This window comes from Pholcus phalangioides, unplaced genomic scaffold (assembly GCF_987345545.1).
Source record: "Pholcus phalangioides strain wild (caught in Gottingen) unplaced genomic scaffold, Ppha-v1.0 ptg000029l_1, whole genome shotgun sequence".
NCBI classification, from domain to species: Eukaryota; Metazoa; Arthropoda; class Arachnida; order Araneae; family Pholcidae; genus Pholcus; species Pholcus phalangioides.
Genome location: NW_028301619.1, coordinates 5,860,228 through 5,879,385, shown reverse-complemented (window position 1 = coordinate 5,879,385; position 19,158 = coordinate 5,860,228). Strand labels below are relative to the sequence as shown.

The 19,158-nt window shown below is 33.3% G+C and overlaps 1 protein-coding gene across 5 annotated transcripts in view; it reads right to left on the bottom strand.

The window, feature by feature from the left end:
- Positions 1–2,760: 2,760 nt before the first annotated feature.
- Positions 2,761–19,158, bottom strand: part of Pgant7 (N-acetylgalactosaminyltransferase 7) — a 213,278-nt gene continuing 196,880 nt past the window's right edge. For 3 of the 5 annotated variants that reach the window (XM_089252484.1, XM_089252487.1, XM_089252483.1), the window contains one exon: positions 13,638–15,011. In XM_089252484.1, coding sequence (XP_089108610.1) covers positions 14,856–15,011 — 156 coding nt within the window. In that variant the 3' untranslated portion in view covers positions 13,638–14,855. Of the gene's footprint in view, positions 11,365–13,637; positions 15,012–19,158 lie in introns of those variants that run through there. The other 2 variants (XM_089252486.1, XM_089252485.1) reach the window with 2 other exon arrangements.

Genomic DNA, 19,158 nt, shown 5'->3' with positions numbered 1-19,158 from the left:
ACACTGTGTGGTTTGAACGGGAAAATCGAAGCAGCACACTGCACTTTAGATATCCCTAGAATCCCGCTCTCTTAAAAAAACCAATGTTCCAAAGACGGAACATGCATTTTTCAGTGCATGTAGCTTGTTCACGTTTAACAGTACAAAGAAACTAATTGATTTACTTTGATATATTAAGCGGTAGAAACACACAAACTAATTTTAAAATTGAAATTTTGACAAATTTTAATCAAAATGGAGAAAAAATGTCAAATTTCAAAATTCTGTCAAAAAAAGTTTATCTGAAAGTTAATTCAGTTTTTCTGAATTCATTTCAAAAAATACTTTGAAATCTTCTCTATGTATGATAAAAAACTAGAAATGTGTGAATTAATTTTTATCTGATATTTTTGTAAATGAAAACTGCTTCATTTATAGAACATTGGTCTTTACATGGTTAATGGTACAGTACTTGTGAGGACTGCGAGGGGGTCGGTGGTTGGATTCCCTGCTGAGGCATGTGAATTTTCTTTCTGAAATACATTTTCGTCTCTGCTCAGAATCCAGTCTTTGATGCTTTGTAAATCCCTTGTACAGTTTGTCTTTTGGAATTGGATCTAAAGCTGGACTAAGTTTGAAATTCTTGTTTTGGATATCAATAAAATTTAAATTGAATCGTTTGAGTACATACTTAATTTCATGGGATAAAAGAGACAGAACATATGGTAGTGGACAAAGCTAGACTTATTTATTCAGTGGCTGAAGACTTATCGATTCAATACCTTGGTACATAAAAAAATCCACAACAAAAATTTTTTTTGTTTCAAAAACGTATTAAAAATTTGCTTCTGAACGATTTGCTGAACTCCAGTACATTACTGTTATATGTGCAAGGTATGATGGGTAACAAGGTTACAAGGATTTTTGAGACAAGCAACGAAATGACAACTCATAAGAAACCAAATGTGGTTGTCTGGCACGAAAATTACCTTGGGGAGACATTCCAAGTAAGGAATCATGATTGTGGTCATTGACATATCAAGCAATTGTTATGATGGCTTAGATTCCTATCTTAATCACAGTTAGCCCTATTAGGGCCGTATTCACAGACATGGTTTAAACCTGTAGTTACAATTTTTGGATAAGAGATCAACATAGATTGGTTAAAACCCTGAATTTAACCAATCCGTGTCAATCTCTTATCAAAAAATTGTGTCTATAGCTTAAACCATGTCGGTGAATACTGCCCTTAGCTGGCTATTTGGATTATTTTTATAATTATTTACAGTGTATTTAAATATTTTAAACTATTTTTGTTTTTAATTTTAGAATTTTCTACTTTTTAGAACTTTTATGTTTGTATCTGAATGCTCTTGTAGAGTTGTATGCAAATAATAAATAAATATATACATATATCATTGTCCAGCAGGAATATTATTTCGGGGACACATTACAAGTACAGAAACATGATAGGTCATCAAATGTCATTGACATGTCGAGCAATTGTTATGGGGGCTTAAACTCTTATTAGAGGTTTTCTGTTGTTAAATCTAATAGCACACATTACAGAACAGCTCACCATGGGCGGAGATACGGGGGCATTGCCCCCCCCCCCCCAGCGTCAAAGGTGGAGTCGACTGATCTAACGCATATATGAATTGACATCATCATCATGCTCCCCAGACTTCCAAGTCTATCTCCGCCTATGCAGCTCACGCTGATGTTGCATACGAGTAGTCCTCACTCCTTACTCGGAGGCAGCAAACACATATGCATTTAGAATATGTATAACCATTTTCACCTAAACAAAACCATGATTTAGAGAGATATAGATGGCTGTTTTCTCAGCCCGATATATCAAGGAAACAGTTAGTTTCCGGATATGATGCTGAGGTGAACTCGGAAAGAAAAGTCATCACGTCTCCGCCGGGACTCGAACCCAGGCCCTCTTGCATGCTTGCCCGGTATGCAAGAGGGCCTGGGTTCGAGTCCTGGCGGAGACGTGATGACTTTTCTTTCCGAGTTCACCTCAGCATCATATCCGGAAAATAACCGTTTCCTTGAAAACCATGATTCATCAGAAAAGACAATGCCTAGTCACTCCGTCTACCCTTCACAACATTCACCATTGAAGTCTGAAAATACATTGTTGAGATGCCAAATGTAACCTGAGAAGTGATTTAAAAACATGCAATCAAAAGCATAATAATTATGACGTGCTTAGGTTAATTAGGTTCTCCCATGCCAATAATGTGTACTCTGTTAAAGTCACTGATGTGATAATGTGATCATACAGTTGTCTTCAACACAGCAGAGGCATCAATACTTACTGCAGAACAAGAACTAAAATTTGTCCAATTACTACATGAATAAAAAAAATTAAGGTATAAAATCACAGTGTTCTCATTAGTGTATCTCAAGATTTTATGGACCAATGAGACTAAAATGCTAATCATTTGTTTTGTATTTAACAAATCCTGAAGAAGGTTTTAAATAGAACCAATTTCCAAATTTTCAGTAACAAATAGAAAAATGCAAACTATGTATTTAAAAGGCAGCTGAAATCTGAAGACAAGTTGTATTAGAAAAAATGGCTGGTTGTGGAATGCAAAATTCAATTTTTTTTGCTATACATGTATTTTGTTATTAATTATTAAAGCAATGATTTACAAAAATCATATTCTTGAAACCACCTATTTCTAAGAAATAATATATTTGCGACCCCCTGAAATTCCCAGGCACTGCCCCCCCCCTTTATTTCAGGCCTTGACATCAATATACTGATAGAAATATACAAAATAAATTACAACACATTTAAAAGCCTTTATGTAAACCAGAAAAATATCACATCACAGTACAATTTACAAAACATCAAATCTGTAAAGTTTTAGTTGAGTATAAAAGTAAATAAGAATTTTTGTTGTTACCAAGAAAAACTAATGAATAATAACTTAGTTTCAATAATGATAAAAAAAATATCTCCACAGCTACACATACTGTTGTGTGTACATATTTTCCCCCTTACAAATTGCATGAATATATTGGTTGTCAACCTTAATTTTTCCATAAAAACATTTTACATTAATTCATAAAAATTGAATATAAATTACTCAAATCCTATGTACAAGGCTGTATCTATAATTTTTTACAGTTCATGCATTTTAGACAAAAAGTGACAGTATATTCCTTTTAAAACAAGTTAAAAGTTCTTAACTGCCTAATTTTGGCAAAATTCAAGATGCTACCAAATATTCTTCTGTTATAGATATATAGAGCCACTGAGGAAGATTCATTTGACCTTGTTAGTCATATAACTAAGTGTCAGAAGGATCTCTTGTTCATGGACAAATCAATAGCTCCCTCCCCTGCATGTGTAGTCTTTCTTTTCACTTTTGAAATGAACAAAAATATTAGAGCAGCATTTTTGCATTTCCAAATTTAGGAAAAATCTGCTGAAAAGCTTTTAGTAACCATGCTTTTGGAAAAACAGAAGTCTTTTTGAGCAGCATGATTACTTTAAAAGCAGCCAAAAATTATTGGGATATTGCTCTGGGAATGAAGCAACAAGGGACAATTTTACACATTGCCCATGAGAGAGAGCCCTCTGTGTATCTCTATACATCCTTACATTGAGCATGATGCGTAACATCATGCTCAACATAATATTTCCTTATTTTGTATTCATATCCTTTCCCAGATCGCAGCAGTAACAGCTGATACCCACTAATGCTAAACTTTCTTACTCTTCACATTAACAGAGTTCAACTAAAATTGGTTATTAGTATATAATAAATCCTAGAATAATTATTAAGTTGATTCCAATAATCCTATGCACTTCAGGAATGAAACAGAATTATACACTATTGTTGTTAGACAAAAAAAAAAGAACACCTGCAGAGAATGTAGCTATAACTTTCATTTTTTAAGGATATATCAAGTAATTCAGGATTGGCGCCAGGCATGAGGCCGCTTAAGATGATATGATTACGGGGGGGGGGGGCATTTTTTATGACAGATTTATTATGGTGTTTTCACTCTCGTAAATATTTACTCATCAAAATAATTTTGAAAGGAATAATTACTGAGTGAGGCACCAAAATACACACTTGCCCCTTGTGATAGAGTCTATTCTTGTTTTTAGTAATATGACTCCAGGCCTTGTCTGTTCTCTCAAGTTTTTTCAACACCATTGTTGTCAAGGTATGTCTCAAGAGAGTGCAGAGAAATGCTACGCATGCTCATGTTGGCACACAAGGCTTGAGCTATGAAGAAAGACCTGATTTCTTGAATACGTCTACATTGGAAAAATGCAGGTGTCTGTGGGATATGATCAAAATTTTCAACGGGATCTATAGGATGGACCATGAGTTATTAATACACCTTTACTCAACTGCTTCAACAAGGGGACACCAGTATCGTTTAGTAAGGGACAATTCCAGGTTGTGGTGTCACAGGAAGTTTTCACTAATAGGGTTGTGAATAAATGGAATAGCTTACCTCCGGGGGTTGTAAATTCTAACACAATTGACACTTTTAAAAAGAAATCATACATATTGGGATAAATCAAGATGATATCTATATACTTAGAATAAGACAACCATAATATTTTTTATGTGGGCAGCATATTATATATTACTTACCTTCTCTAATACCAAAAGACTCCTGTTCCAAAACAAAAATTTTTACAAAAATTACACTATCCACATACCTGGGAGAAATAAAATTACTAACATAATTGATAACATCTCAACGTGAGTTATCGAATGTTACACTGATGGCTCCAGGATAACCGAAACTGTGGCTGGAGCAATCAGCATCTCTGGAGTGGATCATGACTACAATAAGATACATTTGTATCATGGTAAAACGACAGTTTTCCAAGCTGAAGTACTTGCAATAGCCACATTGGCTGAAAGCCTAATTTCGAAAGGGTATCATGGCATACAAATTGTTATTTTCTCGGATAGCCAAGCAGCATTTAAAGCTCTTGACAACTTCAAGTTCCAACTGTGCGTCGAATACTGCACTGATATGCTGAATAAATTGGCAACAACATCAACCTTTACTGGGTTCCTGAACATGAAAATTTCTAGGGAAACGAACTTACAGACCAGATGGCCAAAGAAGCAGCAAACCTGAAGCTATCTGGACCTGAACATTTCGATCCTGTTTCCTTGTCAACCATAAAATGAGATGTCAAACAATGGATAGAAAATAAACATTTTTGGTAATGGAACTCAAGGCAGGACTGCAGACAAGCTAAGCTGGCCTTGGGAACCCAACCAAATATTGCCAATAAACTTCTTTCACTGAATAGAAAACAGATTCGACAGGTTATACAGATCATCACTGGTCATGCTAACCTAGCGAAACACCTACATAAGTGTGGCTATGCAGATTCACCTATTTATCCTGTGTGTGGGAAGGAAGACGAAATTCCTCTTCACTATGTGGGACGATATCCAGTCTTCTCAATCCAGAGAAGGAATTATTCGGGTGATCATCAGGTGACAATAAGTGATGTAGTAAATGAAACCAGCATTCACAACTTGGTAAATTTTCTCAATTATACCAAACACCTGAACTCATGGTGAGTATAAATCTGCTCTGATTCATACATGTTTCTGCTCTGATTCATACATGTTTCTGCTCTGATTCATACATGTTTCTGCTCTGATTCATACTCTCATGAGTTATTTTCAATAACCCCATATTGAGTTTTGGCCATATCCTTAGATCTCCTCTTTCTTTAAAAGGGTACCGCAGATAGGAGCAACCTCCTCAATTATTTTAATAGGGCCCATATTGGTTTGCAGTTATACCATAATTCCACTCAAGGGGCTCAACAATATGGTAACAGACACCATACCTCACATCATGGCCCCCCCACATCCTGAAGCAGGGCCCCTAGGCTGGGATCTTTTACGGGCCTCCCCGACCAGACATTCATGGGGCCCCTTTATTATGAATTTATGGCGTGAAAAAACAAAAAATGATTAAAATCCTCCCGGGCCCCAGGACTGGAGCCCTGTCAGCCCATCCCTTTTGGGGGCCATGCCTCACATCCCCTATGCCAGTTGCAAAACTTTTGGGAATACACCGAATATTTTTTCACCAACGCATGACCCACAATTCATGTTACATTACTTGGTGCTAGAGTAATGGGTAAAATTGCTTTTCCTACATGGGAAACCAAAGATGATGATTATTTTGGTGATATTTGACATCCATATTTTTTATGGACATATATATAATATAATATGTAACTTTTTATTTTTCAACCACCTCATTAGACAGTTTGCCTGTTCAGGCCTTTGTATTGGTATTTGAAAGCATGAGTGGATAAATAAGCACAGGTAAATGCAATACTTTTCAGTATTTTGTGAAATGCTATTCCATACTTAAATTCATCTGAACATACCTGAGGAAGACTGAAGAAGAGATGCTCATCATCGCTCTCTATGTTGATGATGGACTGGTAGCTGGATCAAGCAAGTTAGAGATAGACAAGCTGATCGCTGATCTGAAATAAGAGTTCAAGATAACTGATGGTCCACTAGACTCGTTCTTGGGTGTCCAAGTTCAACAGAAAGAAAATGGTAACATTTTCATATCTCAAGGCCTGTATGCTGAGAAAATCTTGCATCATTTTGGTAAGGAGCAAGCTAAGCCAGTAGCTACTCCATGTAAAACCACTAAAGCTCTGGAGGGAGCTGATCCTTTCGATGTTCCCTATAGAGAAGCAGTTGGGAGCTTACAGTACCTAGCTGTGGCTACTCGCCCGGATATAGCTTTTGCTGTAACTTTTGTGTCTTGAGCTTTGTACAAACCAACAAAAGATGACTGGATTCGTGTGAAAAGGATTTACAAATACCTTCGTGGTACCACTGATTTGGGCCTGATGTATCGTTCATCTCTGAGATCAAGCTTCTGTGTTTATAGTGATGCAGATCATGCTGGAGATCAGAAAACTCGAAGGTCAACTTCTGGAATGGTCTCTTTGAATTCAGGTGCTGCTATCACCTGGGGGTCAAGACTTCAACACAGTGTAGCCATCTCCTCGACAGAAGCCGAATATGTAGCCGCAAGTGAAGTTGCTAATGAGCTGGTGTGGTTGAAGCTGTTGTTCAAAGAACTTATCGGATTCTGTGACATTCCAGTTCTCTATGTGGACAACCAAAGTGCTATAAAGTTGGTGCAAAATCCACAATTTCATCGTAGATCAAAGCATATTGACGTTCGATTTCATTCAGTGCGTGAAAATGTGAAAATAATGTACTGTCTGTGTTGTATGTACCGTCCTGAGATCAAAGGGCTGATATCATGACAAAGCCATTGTCAAGAGTAATTTTTAATCGTATTCGCAAAAGTATTGGGCTTCATATCGGGAGGGAGTGTTGAATTATGATAGCTCGCCAACTTTGGCGATGACTTTGGCAAAATATGTAGTACTGCCAAGTCAGTTCGTTTGTCATTAGTCGAGATCTGTATTCGCGGAGACTGAGTTGTGTTTTGTGTATGTGCTAAGCGTCATGTAATATTTTTTGTTTCACTTTACTATTAATTAAAATACTAATTAAGTATGAAGCACTCCGTATTACTTTGCACACTCTGTTATTTACTCTACTACACCTTGCGTCTGTAGAAATCACAAGATTTTCAAATTAAAATATCTCAGTGAATATTGCACTTAGAAACATTAAATTTTTTTTGTTAGCATTAGGGAGGACATGGCAACAATTTTGTGATTGGGTTTTTGGCACATGGGGAATGTATAAAAAGTTATTTTTTTTTAATAACTAGACAACCCCTGACAACATGAATGACATGAGTACTACACGTTATTTTGATACTTTTCTAATTGGAAGTATGCTTCTAGGATCAATGGTTCGCCAGTAAAATACTCTGTATATTCTACAGGCACTTTACATTTGAGCAAACTAAGATAAAGATGATCATGAAAACAAAAGTTTTAAAACTTTTTCATTGAAGCAGTGAATTTGGAGGCACTAGTATATATGACTACAAAGGAAATTTAAATTCATAATCATTTACAATACAGAGGTAGAAGTGATCATACCAATATTGAGCTGCATGTAGGTGACACAGAGTGTCACCACCTCTTCTAATAGTGCATAATAGGCACTGAATTTCTAATAAAAACAGAGTTAGGTGTAGGAAACAGTTCCTGCCCAGATAATCGAATCACCCATGATCTCGGGTTTCATAGACCTGATATCATTAAGTATATAAGACTGTTAAAAAAATGTTACAAGAGCTTCCGTGGGTATCTTAATCCTCCTCTTGTTTGAATTTCTCCCCCCCCCTCCCCCACAAAGGCCACAGCTTCATCATGCAGCTGTTAGATAGCTATTATTGTCAGATACTTGAAAAATCTATTGCAAGATGACCGCCTTAAAGAAACATAGTCAGGTGTAGGGCGATTAGGTTTTCACATTTGAAGGTAACCTTACCAGTAGAAATTATTTGTGTGAAAATATTGAGGTATAAGGTGATGTCATATGTCATGGAAAAACAGGGTAGGAATTTAATGTAATAGGTTCGATAATAGCAGGACAGATGTGCACGATGAGCAACTGTCTAGTTGACCAAGCATACCCGTCATATCAAAGGTTTAATGAAAGATGATAGTCACATTTGACTTAGCAACTTCAAGTTCCTTCACAATATTGCTAAGGAACTTGATATTTCAATGAGTAGTGTGAAATTTATTAGGAGGCAATTTGTAGGAAATTACCAGGACTTTTCTCATTAGGCATTGTGTTGATGCATAATTATGCCCAATCATGTGCAGTCAACATCATATATGAACTTTTAAGATAATTGTTTGGGTGGTACTGTACCATCCTCCTTACTGCCTTGTGTGTGGTGTGTGTGTGACTTGTTTATTTCTTTCTCTTCATACAATTGAAGCAGCATTGATTGGGTGTTAAGCAAGCCATTATCAAGTAAAACTTTGATTTAGCTATAAAATTATACGGTTTGGACTAGACTCCATTGAAATTTATGGTATCTGTTCATAGATGTAGCTATAGATTCCAATTTCTTTGATTTAATAAAATAAAGAAATTTTGCTTTTCAAACAAATGTGTTGGAAGTTGAATTTCCAGCACAAAGAAGTAGATAAATAAGCATCCTTTAAATAAAAATTAGGGTGATTATAATGAACTCCAAGGGACTGAAGAAATCACTTCAACTGTAATGAAATTTCATTATAAAGGAATTTACGATTTTACAAATTTTAACATTCGCTAAAGAAATTTTGTTGTAGAAGAATTTGATTCTAATAAAAAAGTTACGTATTTACATTATAGATAATAAAAAGAATGAAGTTAAGTTTGAAAAATAATACAAAACAACACGAATCAAGCATTGAAGTTTTACTTAAAATTTTTAAGACAAATAATCCATAATATTTTTTTCATGCATATATTGTGGAAAAGCTGCGGAAACAACAAATTCTTCTAAAGCATATGTGTGCTCAAATGTTTTAAAGATTTCGCATCCAAAACCCCGTACAAATTCCAGTCTTTTCTCGTATGATGGGCCAGTAACTGACACATTTTGAGAATGATTGTCCTGAAACCATGTATGCTTCTGAAATATGTTCCAAATGAATGTCCTGTAAAGACTACTGCATCCACATTTAAAAAATTTGAGAAAGAGTCTGATATTTTTCTTATGGGATCCTATAACTGTTGTTTGAATTTGTACAATCCCAACTTAGATTTTCAAAAATGTTGAAAGAATAGATGGAGATATGCCATATTTTAATGCTACATTGTTTTTATTTTTTTTATTTACTCTAGCATCAACTTCAGAATTGATCTTAGGTTTTTCTTTAATTGAAAACTGTTTCCTTTTGAGGCCACTCATTTTAAAACAGAAGAAATATGAAACATTCCTAACGCCCTGTACTTGCTTACTACAGATCTTTTTCACTCACCGTATATTGGTTAAAATTTCTTTCTGCACCTCCAACATGGAAAACAACCCATCTTCCCCAACAGTTCAGCAAGTTAATCCTTTGAGTAGTTTTTAAAATTTTCCTGATCTGCATTATAACTGCAACATTGGAAATAAAAGCATGTTAAGAAAGCAGATCAAGTCTGAGGAGATATTTTGAGATTGCCGCTGTAAAGGTTGATTCTCTGAAACCAATTTTATGTGATTATTTTTGGAATGTTCTGTACTCTGTTGATTATCAGAAACTTGTTTTAAATTTGCTATAATGGATTTTTCATTTCATAACATTGGAATTCGCAATATACATTGTTCCTAAGTAAACTTATTTAGGTATTATTATTTTTTACGAGATTTTTACTATAATGACATTAGTTAAAACAGGATTTGATGGTACTAATAAATGTGACATCTGTTTTTGTTTATAAAATGCCTCTAAGATGACCAGTCAGTGAAAAACTGATTAGATTCCAATGTGCCCAAACAATTCTCAGTACCAATAACAACTGTAAATAGCTAGGGAGCTGAGAAACAGAATAAAAAAGGTTATTTCAGCTCATCCCACAAAACAATTTTTTTGTTCATTCAAGACAAGTTCATTCTCCTTCAATAGAGAAAAAAAATCATCTTTTCAACACATAGTAAAAAAAAGAGATGAGCCTGAGTGAGCTGCAAGCATGGTTTTTATTTGATTTTGCTCTGAGGTCATAAGCTTATAATGATTTTCTTGCAGTCGTAGATTGACTTCGCCAAGGCTGTTCTTTCAAACAGAGCAATCACATTCCATATATATTAACCAACTCTCTCATTTAAATAGAACAAAATCGAATTTTTTTCGTCTCAATATTAGCAAGATTACTTCTATGCCTGTTACTTATCAATTTTTAATTTTCCTTTTGGTTCCATAAGCTAGTGTTTTTTTTTATTGATCTGATGATCTGTGTATGTTTGATGTATAAGAATAAAAACTTTTGTTTTTAATGCACATTTTCGTTGTAGTTACTTAAATTTTCAGCACCAGCATGACCTAAATTTGAAAATGCAACGTAAAAAGAATATGAACAATTAAACAATTGTTCATATTCTTTTTACGTTGTTTTTCATAAATGAGAAAAAAAGACAAAAAAAAATTGTGATGCATAAAAAACCCCATTATAGAAGGGTCAATATCAACTTAATATCAGGGTTAAGCCTATAGATTTTACAATTTTTATTTTTTTATAAGAATTAAATTTAGCTTGCAAAAAAACATTTCAACTTGCCTTTTTCCTCTCTCTCTCTTTGCCAGCTTGGTTTCTTTTTCCCTCAATATCTTTATAAGTTCAATCAGTATAACCACCATAGATCTTATCATTAGGAAGTTGGTTTTTGTTGATTGAAAAGCTACAAAAGTTCTACGTTCTATACATTTGAACATTGTAAGTCATTAGTATTGAATAAGATTTTATTTTGTCAATCACGGTTTTTAATTTATCAATATTGTTGTATATTTTTCTTATTTATTGACAATTTTTAAATAATGAAAATATTTAATATTATTTTAAATATTAAATGATTAATATTTAAAATAACTGTGAAGTAAAAGAAAATAAATATTATGAAGAAAATATGAAATCCAGTTAGATTTTTCTAAAAATTTTATTTCACAAAAATACAACTAAAAATAAGAAAAAATTTATGTGAAAAATATTGAAAAAGAGAAACATTGGGAAATTAAACACGAGAAATATTTAAAAAAAAAAAAAACATTCAAAATTCTTATTTTTGAAATTTTCTTTTCAGAGAAAAATTTCTAGTTTGATTATTTCAGTGATTTTCAAAATTAAAATTAACCCCAAAAGAAATATAAGATTGTTGTCGCTTTGTCTACCCATGCTTATGGTGGTTAGTTAACTTCATATTTATGTCATCATCTTCTACTAACAAAATGCCAGGCAAAGCAGAGAAAATGGATGAGTTTATCACTTTATTCTATTTTCTCATGAAAGGCAATATTCTATATTGCCTTCTAAACACTTATCTTTGATAACTAACTTGTTCAACATAGAAAATATTTTTCTTTTTTCATCTTTCAAGCCACACTTTTAATTTGCTCTTATCAAAATCTTTTATTCCGAAGCAATCTTCATTTCCTGAAGACGAACCACTAGCTTCAGACTCTTCCGAACCAGAAGTATAATCATGATCAATGCAATCATTGATCATGATGAAATTGATGATCAAACTGATCTCTTACATCATGCATATACAATTAAAAAGCAATACTTGATATAATAGTAAATATCTCTCTATGTTTTTGAAAATCTTGTTTGAAAAAATTGCCTTTACTCTAATTTCAAACCCCTTCTCGATACAATGATATCCTTTACTACAATAAATCCTTCTATAACAGCATTTTTGAAAAGATTTTGAAATTGCTACAATCATAACTTCCATATTTTGGATGTAATTGCTTTCAATTGGTTTTTAAATGTCTTTCTTAGTTTCTTTCTTTTCCTTTTTTGCTCAAGGAGATCTAGTGATATCAATATTTTGCACCACTTGACTCCCTGAAAGTGTTACTTAAATTTTTATTTTTGGTATAAGGCACAAAAGTGTATTTGTGGCAAACTATAGGGTAAAACATCTGACTCAATTTTTTTAATTATAATTTTTGAGAGGCTAATAAACATTAATACGTGCATTTGGGTGATAATGATAATATTGATTTTGAGGAGATGTCAACAACAGCTGATTAGGTTACAGGTGTTGATGATGCTACTTCTGAATATAACATGATTTCTGCATAACACTGTTTTTCTTGGTCTGCAGAATATCATTATATTGAGATTTCACTGTATTCTGAGGACATGATAGTCAGAAGGTATGCAGTTAAATAGAAATAGGAAGGGAAATTAGATTAATTTCTTTATAAGAGATCCAAATGTGAATTAAACCTAATCCTTTACTAATACTCTCCATTATCACAAGATGAGAAATGTCAGCAAAAGAAGAAAAACATAATTATAAAAATACATCACTCAACCTCAAAAAGCATGAAAAAATTCAGCTTATTTTTTTTAAATTATAATTTTTTTTTCTTCTGTAGGGCACCATCATTTAACAGCTTAAATTATTAAAACAAGAAAACAATAAATGAATTATCAGAAATAATGAAAAAGACATGTTGCTATTATTCCTTTTTCTTCAACTTGATTATTTCTTTCAATGATTTTCATCACACCATAGTCATTTTATGTACACTGGTATACTATGGCTAATAAGACTAGAATCAACAATTTAAAGCCTTAAAATTAAATCAACAATTAAAAAATGGCATATGCCCATGCTTAAATTTCAGGATTCAAACCCAAATCTGCAAAATTTGCAGGTAGGTGAACAAAATCCTCAGCTACCAGACAACTTCTTCAGCTTGAAGGATGTTGAACATATTAGGCTTATTTATTTTTTGACATGTGTGTGAAGAATATTTAAGAATCCAGGCAGTAAACTAAAAAAACATTTTTACAGCCTCAACTTTCAAAAAACTCAATTTTTTTTAAAAAATCCTCCTCTGATGTGTCAACAGGTTATTTCAACTTTATTCTTCTGTAGAATTTTCACTGGTTCACCAGAGATATAAACTTATAGTTAGTTATAGGATTACATAAGAAAGGTATGACAGCCAAAAAAAATTCTTGAATATTTTACTTGAAATTTATAATATAAACACAAAGGCCACAACAAGCAAACTGCCCAATGAGGCTGCTGAAACAAAAAATGTCCATATGAATGACAAATATATTTAAAAATTCAGCAAAAAGAAATTTTCATGAAAAAAAAAAAACCCCAAAGACTGAGAAAATATGGTACATTACCCATAAGAAATTATGGTTGTCTTCATCTAAAGCATGAATATAGCTTGATTTATCCCCATTTAAATATAATTATTTTCAAACACGTCAGTATTGTGGTACATATAATTCATGACACCCAAGGGCACAACCTATTCCATTTTATCACAACCCTGTTAGAGATGAAATATATAGAAAACATCACAATATATGATGTTTTCTATATATTTAAAAAAATTACAGCTTTTAAATTTTCATAAATAATCAAAATATATATGGGAAATTTGTGATATAAAACTTCTAAGTTCTAATTTGCAGACACAATCAATATTAAAATAATAAAACAAAATTATGTAAAAAAACTGGCAACAATACTATGCGCTAGGAAAATTATTGTTTTACAATTTTTCTCCGATATCAAATAGCATGGCATCAGAATCTAAATGCAGAATATTCATTTGAACATGAATATACAATAATGAATCATTTTAGTAAATTGCAATGCTCAGAAAAAGGGGGAAAAATAGTATATTTTAAGCTTTTCAAATGACCCAGCCATACAAATGGACACAAGTTCTCATCATGTCTTTTTAGCACCACAAATAAACTTTTAGTAATAAAAGAACATATCATGTGTATTCACTGTATGATGGTTTTAAAGTTGTAATGATCTCATACAAAATTATTTTGAGTTCAAAATTGTCTGTAAAGCATAAAAAAAACAGTATCTCAACAACTGAGATTCTGAATTTAATTTTTCTAGAAATAGGCTTATCATTGATTGAATATGACTATATGCACTGAAAGTTATTTTCATATATTATTGCTCAATTGAAAAGAAAAAACCGATTTTCTTATAACTAAAATATTAATACTATGTAATTCAAGGATATTATTTTTTAGTTGAAAAAAACGAAAGTAATCACAGTGATATATATTTGAGAAATTGATTTCAAACCAATTTTTAAAAATCATATTCAAAACTTTCTCTCTCTCTCTCTATATATATATATATGGAATGTACATAGTTCACACTCTTTAGTAATCATTTTTCCGATGTTAAGCATAGGTTTTCTGTGAATGTCCTAAAAGCTCCCTGAAAACCCATTTTTGTCCAATAGCTGTTTCACTGCATTCTTGTAAACGAAGTTCTCCTTTGTGATGACTCAATTCCAAGCATTTATTATGAAGTTTGTGAAATAACATTTTTGACTGCTGCAAAAAAATGTGAAAAAGTTTTCAAGTTGAATTTACAAGCAATTATTTTTTACACAGAGAATTCTTTTGACTTTTAGTAAAAACTGAAACAAAATGTATTGTATGGTAAAAATTAATGTTATTAATGATACAAACTAAACACTATATTAAACTGATAAAATAAAAACAAATATCGTCTTTAATCATAAAGTTTAGCACATTATTGAAAAATTAGATATAACAAAGTACCGTATGGTCTTGATTAACCAAGAGTTTGGGTTATCCAAGGTAATTACTTATCATGGAATGATTTAAAAATCAGATTTTTTTTAAATTAAAACATCTGATTTTTAAATGACTGATCATTTTTAAAAATCTGATTTTTTACATGGAAATTTCAGGAAAAACGGGTTCATAGAATGCAGCAGTGTATCGTAAAAGCAGGCTACTTTTTTGGTCCAAAACGATAAAATAATAAAACAAACATACTCTAATTACTGTATAAAAAATTTTTTTGAACTAATTTTTGTAGTTTTTGCTAAGTAAAAATACTACACATGGCAACCGAGTGCTTTGGGTAGTTCACGAATGACCAACTAGGCAGCAACAGTGGTGGTTTTGAATGCTATGATTGCACATGATTTTTTTCATTTCTCAAACTTCTAACTGTGGGGGGTTGTCATCCAGCTTTACAAATACAAATACCACGCCACAACAGGCAAATTGCCCAACAAGGTGGCTGACTTAAGAACATCATGGATCCCCGAGCCATTTTTTGGAGGCCCTACCTACTACTGCTACACCACACATGCACCCCCCCCCCGGAACCCCCAACGAATCGGTACATGCGGGAATGTGCGTGTACGTGTAGTGAAACCTGACGTGAAGTTAACTTTGTCAAGTTAGATGCCAAATTAGAAACAATTAAATGCTTTCAACTGTAGTATGATTAGCACATTCTGTTTAATCTTTCTTTTTTTCTAAAAATATTAATTGAAAATTTAAGCACTGGTAACTTCAAAAATACACCCTACTTTGGCCCAACATTTTGATGGGCCAAAGTAGAACCTTTGCAACCCTTCGTAATTTGTTTGCGAGTACACTTAAAAACATAATTATGCATTGAATAATTATGTTTATTTTTTGAATGTCTATCCTATTTCAAGTTTTTGTTTCCAGACTGGAAAGATGCTGTATAAATACCAGTGTTAGAATGGAAATTAAAGTTATACAGACTATAGCAATGACTACCTTCAAAACTGTTTAGACGCAATTAGATCTGTTGAAAAAAAAAACAAAAGGCACACAAACACACCCAAGCAGCCGATAACTTTAAAATATCTCAAAGCAACATTTAAAACAAACTCAAAAATGCATTCTCCAGCAAACTGTGTCATACCAAGGTTGTCAGTGCCAAGGAAGAACTAACATTTGCTAGTCACATGACAGAATGTGATTATTGGTTTCTAATAATCAAACTTTCAAAGCCTATTAAAAGAATTCTGTTTTTTGGTTAATTTGTAAGACAAGATTATTAAGTAAAAATTAAAAATATATATATAGATGTTGCAGTTTTTATTATCAATAAGTCTAAATATAAATTTTCTATCAAAAATTAAAGTTTTATTACACAAGCCCAGGTTCAAAAACTACCCTAACTTTTTATTTAATGCTTCAAGACCGGAAAAAGTGAAATGGGCCAAAGTTAGGCACATACAAGGGTAACGCATTGGCCCAAAACATTTTAATTTTTAAATTAGTTTAAGTTAAAAAAAACTTTTTTTTTTAATTTACATATACATAATTAATATAGTTTATTGACATAAAAAAGTTAACAGAACTTAAAAGTAGTAATAATATTGAGGTATATTGGAAAGTGAATTTGACATTTTTAAAAAATGGGCCAAAGTAGCCCGTGTTTACAGTATAGCTAGAACTTTACCCGTTAGGTAAAGGGCAATCCAGAAGACATTCGTTCATTTTTTTTTGTTCTTTTTTTTGCATAAAAATTTGCCTTTTGTGGTTTTAGATTTTGTATTTGTTAAAAAAATAATCATCAGTTGTAAATGTTTTTATACACACTCCTAGGGAGAATTTGCTGTCATACAAGATGACATTCCATAATTGCATCCTGTGTCCAGAGGTGTGCTGCGTAAGGGTGCATGTTGCACCCTGCTACCATATGAAGGAATCATCAAGGTCCATAGATTCAATTCCAGAGATTGATGAAAAGAACAAACATTTTCTTCTCAAAAACCTTAAGCAGCTACTGACAGATGACACGTCCACAAACCCTTACAACCCACAAAAATATGGTTGGGAGTTTTGCCAAGTGATTTGAAGTAAAACTTGACACACGAAGAAGTGTAGCCTTATCTAGATGGCTGAAATTGGTTTTCAACTTCCAGCCATAAGAGTTGATATATGAGTTGACTTCCCTTTCAAAAAATTCTTGACATAGCAGGCAGCAGACCCACAACACAGAGATTGATAACTAAACACATCACATACAATGCTATAGGCACATAATACAATTCGGACATAGCTTACCTCTTCTGGGTTAAAACAGTAGCAAATTGTGTGTGGCTATAGACTGAGATTGTGAATGGTTCAAAAGAGAAAGCTGTACTACCAACTACAGATCGCAGTAGTGCCAAAGTTGTCTCTATATGTGAATTTATTCATTATCAGTCTCAAGGCAAGAATATGACTCATCAAAGATTGTTTGCTACCATTTTGTGCTTATCAGACACCCTTGGCAAGTGCAGATGACAATCTTTAAACAGCATCAAAATAGACAGCAGGAGCAGTTCTAGACATTTTGCTAACCTGAGGCAAGTATTATTTTGTCCCTCCCCTTCCAAGATACGACTAAAATATTTAAAAAATATAGGGAAAAGTAGACAAATTTGGACCACCTCCTGTTCTTAAAAATAAGAATTTATTAGTGCATACCAGAGGGCTAGGCTACTGAAGAAGTGTGCATAGCGCATGCTTGATATTTCCAGTTGCATATTGTCTTGGTATGATTACCCATTATCTTTTTTACAGCTACTTGTTACTATTTCCATTCCCTTTTCTTAAGGGTTAAAAAACTTGATTCCGAGGAAAGTGCTGTTTTGTTATTTATTATATATTTACTAACCCTTTCATTTTATTATTAGTAGTAATAAGTAATTAAAATATATTTTTCTCATCATTTGTAATGAGCTGTCATTTGCACAAAATGGTGATGTTTCCTAAATTGGACCGGTCAAATTTAGGGATCTAAACAAAACAGTCATCTGATTTTATTATAGATTATTATAATTATATTCTAATATGAAAAATAGGTTTCAATGAATAAAGGATGACACAATTATTGACCTTTTAGAAGAATTAGTGAACAAACACATGCTAAATGTTTAAAGAGTATTTAACATTGATGTGAACAGCTACACCACAGTCAAAAAGAAACCCCAGAGGTCAGTGGATGCAAAGGGCAAGCACTAGATTGGCTCAACCACCAGTGGAGAGCTAGGTGTGAATACCACAATTATATGCTGCGTCAATGCTGCTGGTTCTTATGTTTCTCCTACATTTATCTTTAAAAGAAAGAGACATGCTCCAGAATTAGAAAGAGGAGCATTTGTAGGAAGCGAAGTCAATGTTCCTGATAGCGACATGCCCCCCCCCCCACAATGGTAGGGCTGAACAGGCTTTAGCCCTGGGGCCCAGGACAATTCTCATAATTTTTTGCTTTTTTACATTATAAATTAACTATAGAAGGGCCCGTGAAAAGTCTGACTATGAGCTCGCAAAATATTTCAGCCTTGGGGCCCTGCTCCAGTATGTGGGAGACATGTGGGGGGGGGGGATAGCGGGTACATAAAGAGTGAATTATTTATCAGATGGCCTCAGCTATTCAAAATGTTGTGTGCTCCAGAGATGTTATGACGCCATCTAACGTAACCCTTGTATTCATTAGCATTCCGCATATGTCGCTACTGTTTGTGACGTCACCGATCGAGATTGTATATAAACCTGTGCACAGTACTAGCACTGCTACTGTTGTTAACCGTTATCATGTTTAACAAATAAACAGTTGTGTTTACATTCAGCCTCTGTCTCCCTTTAACATTTGGCGACGAGGATGTTAACGTACCTGCCGGGATAGCGACTCTTA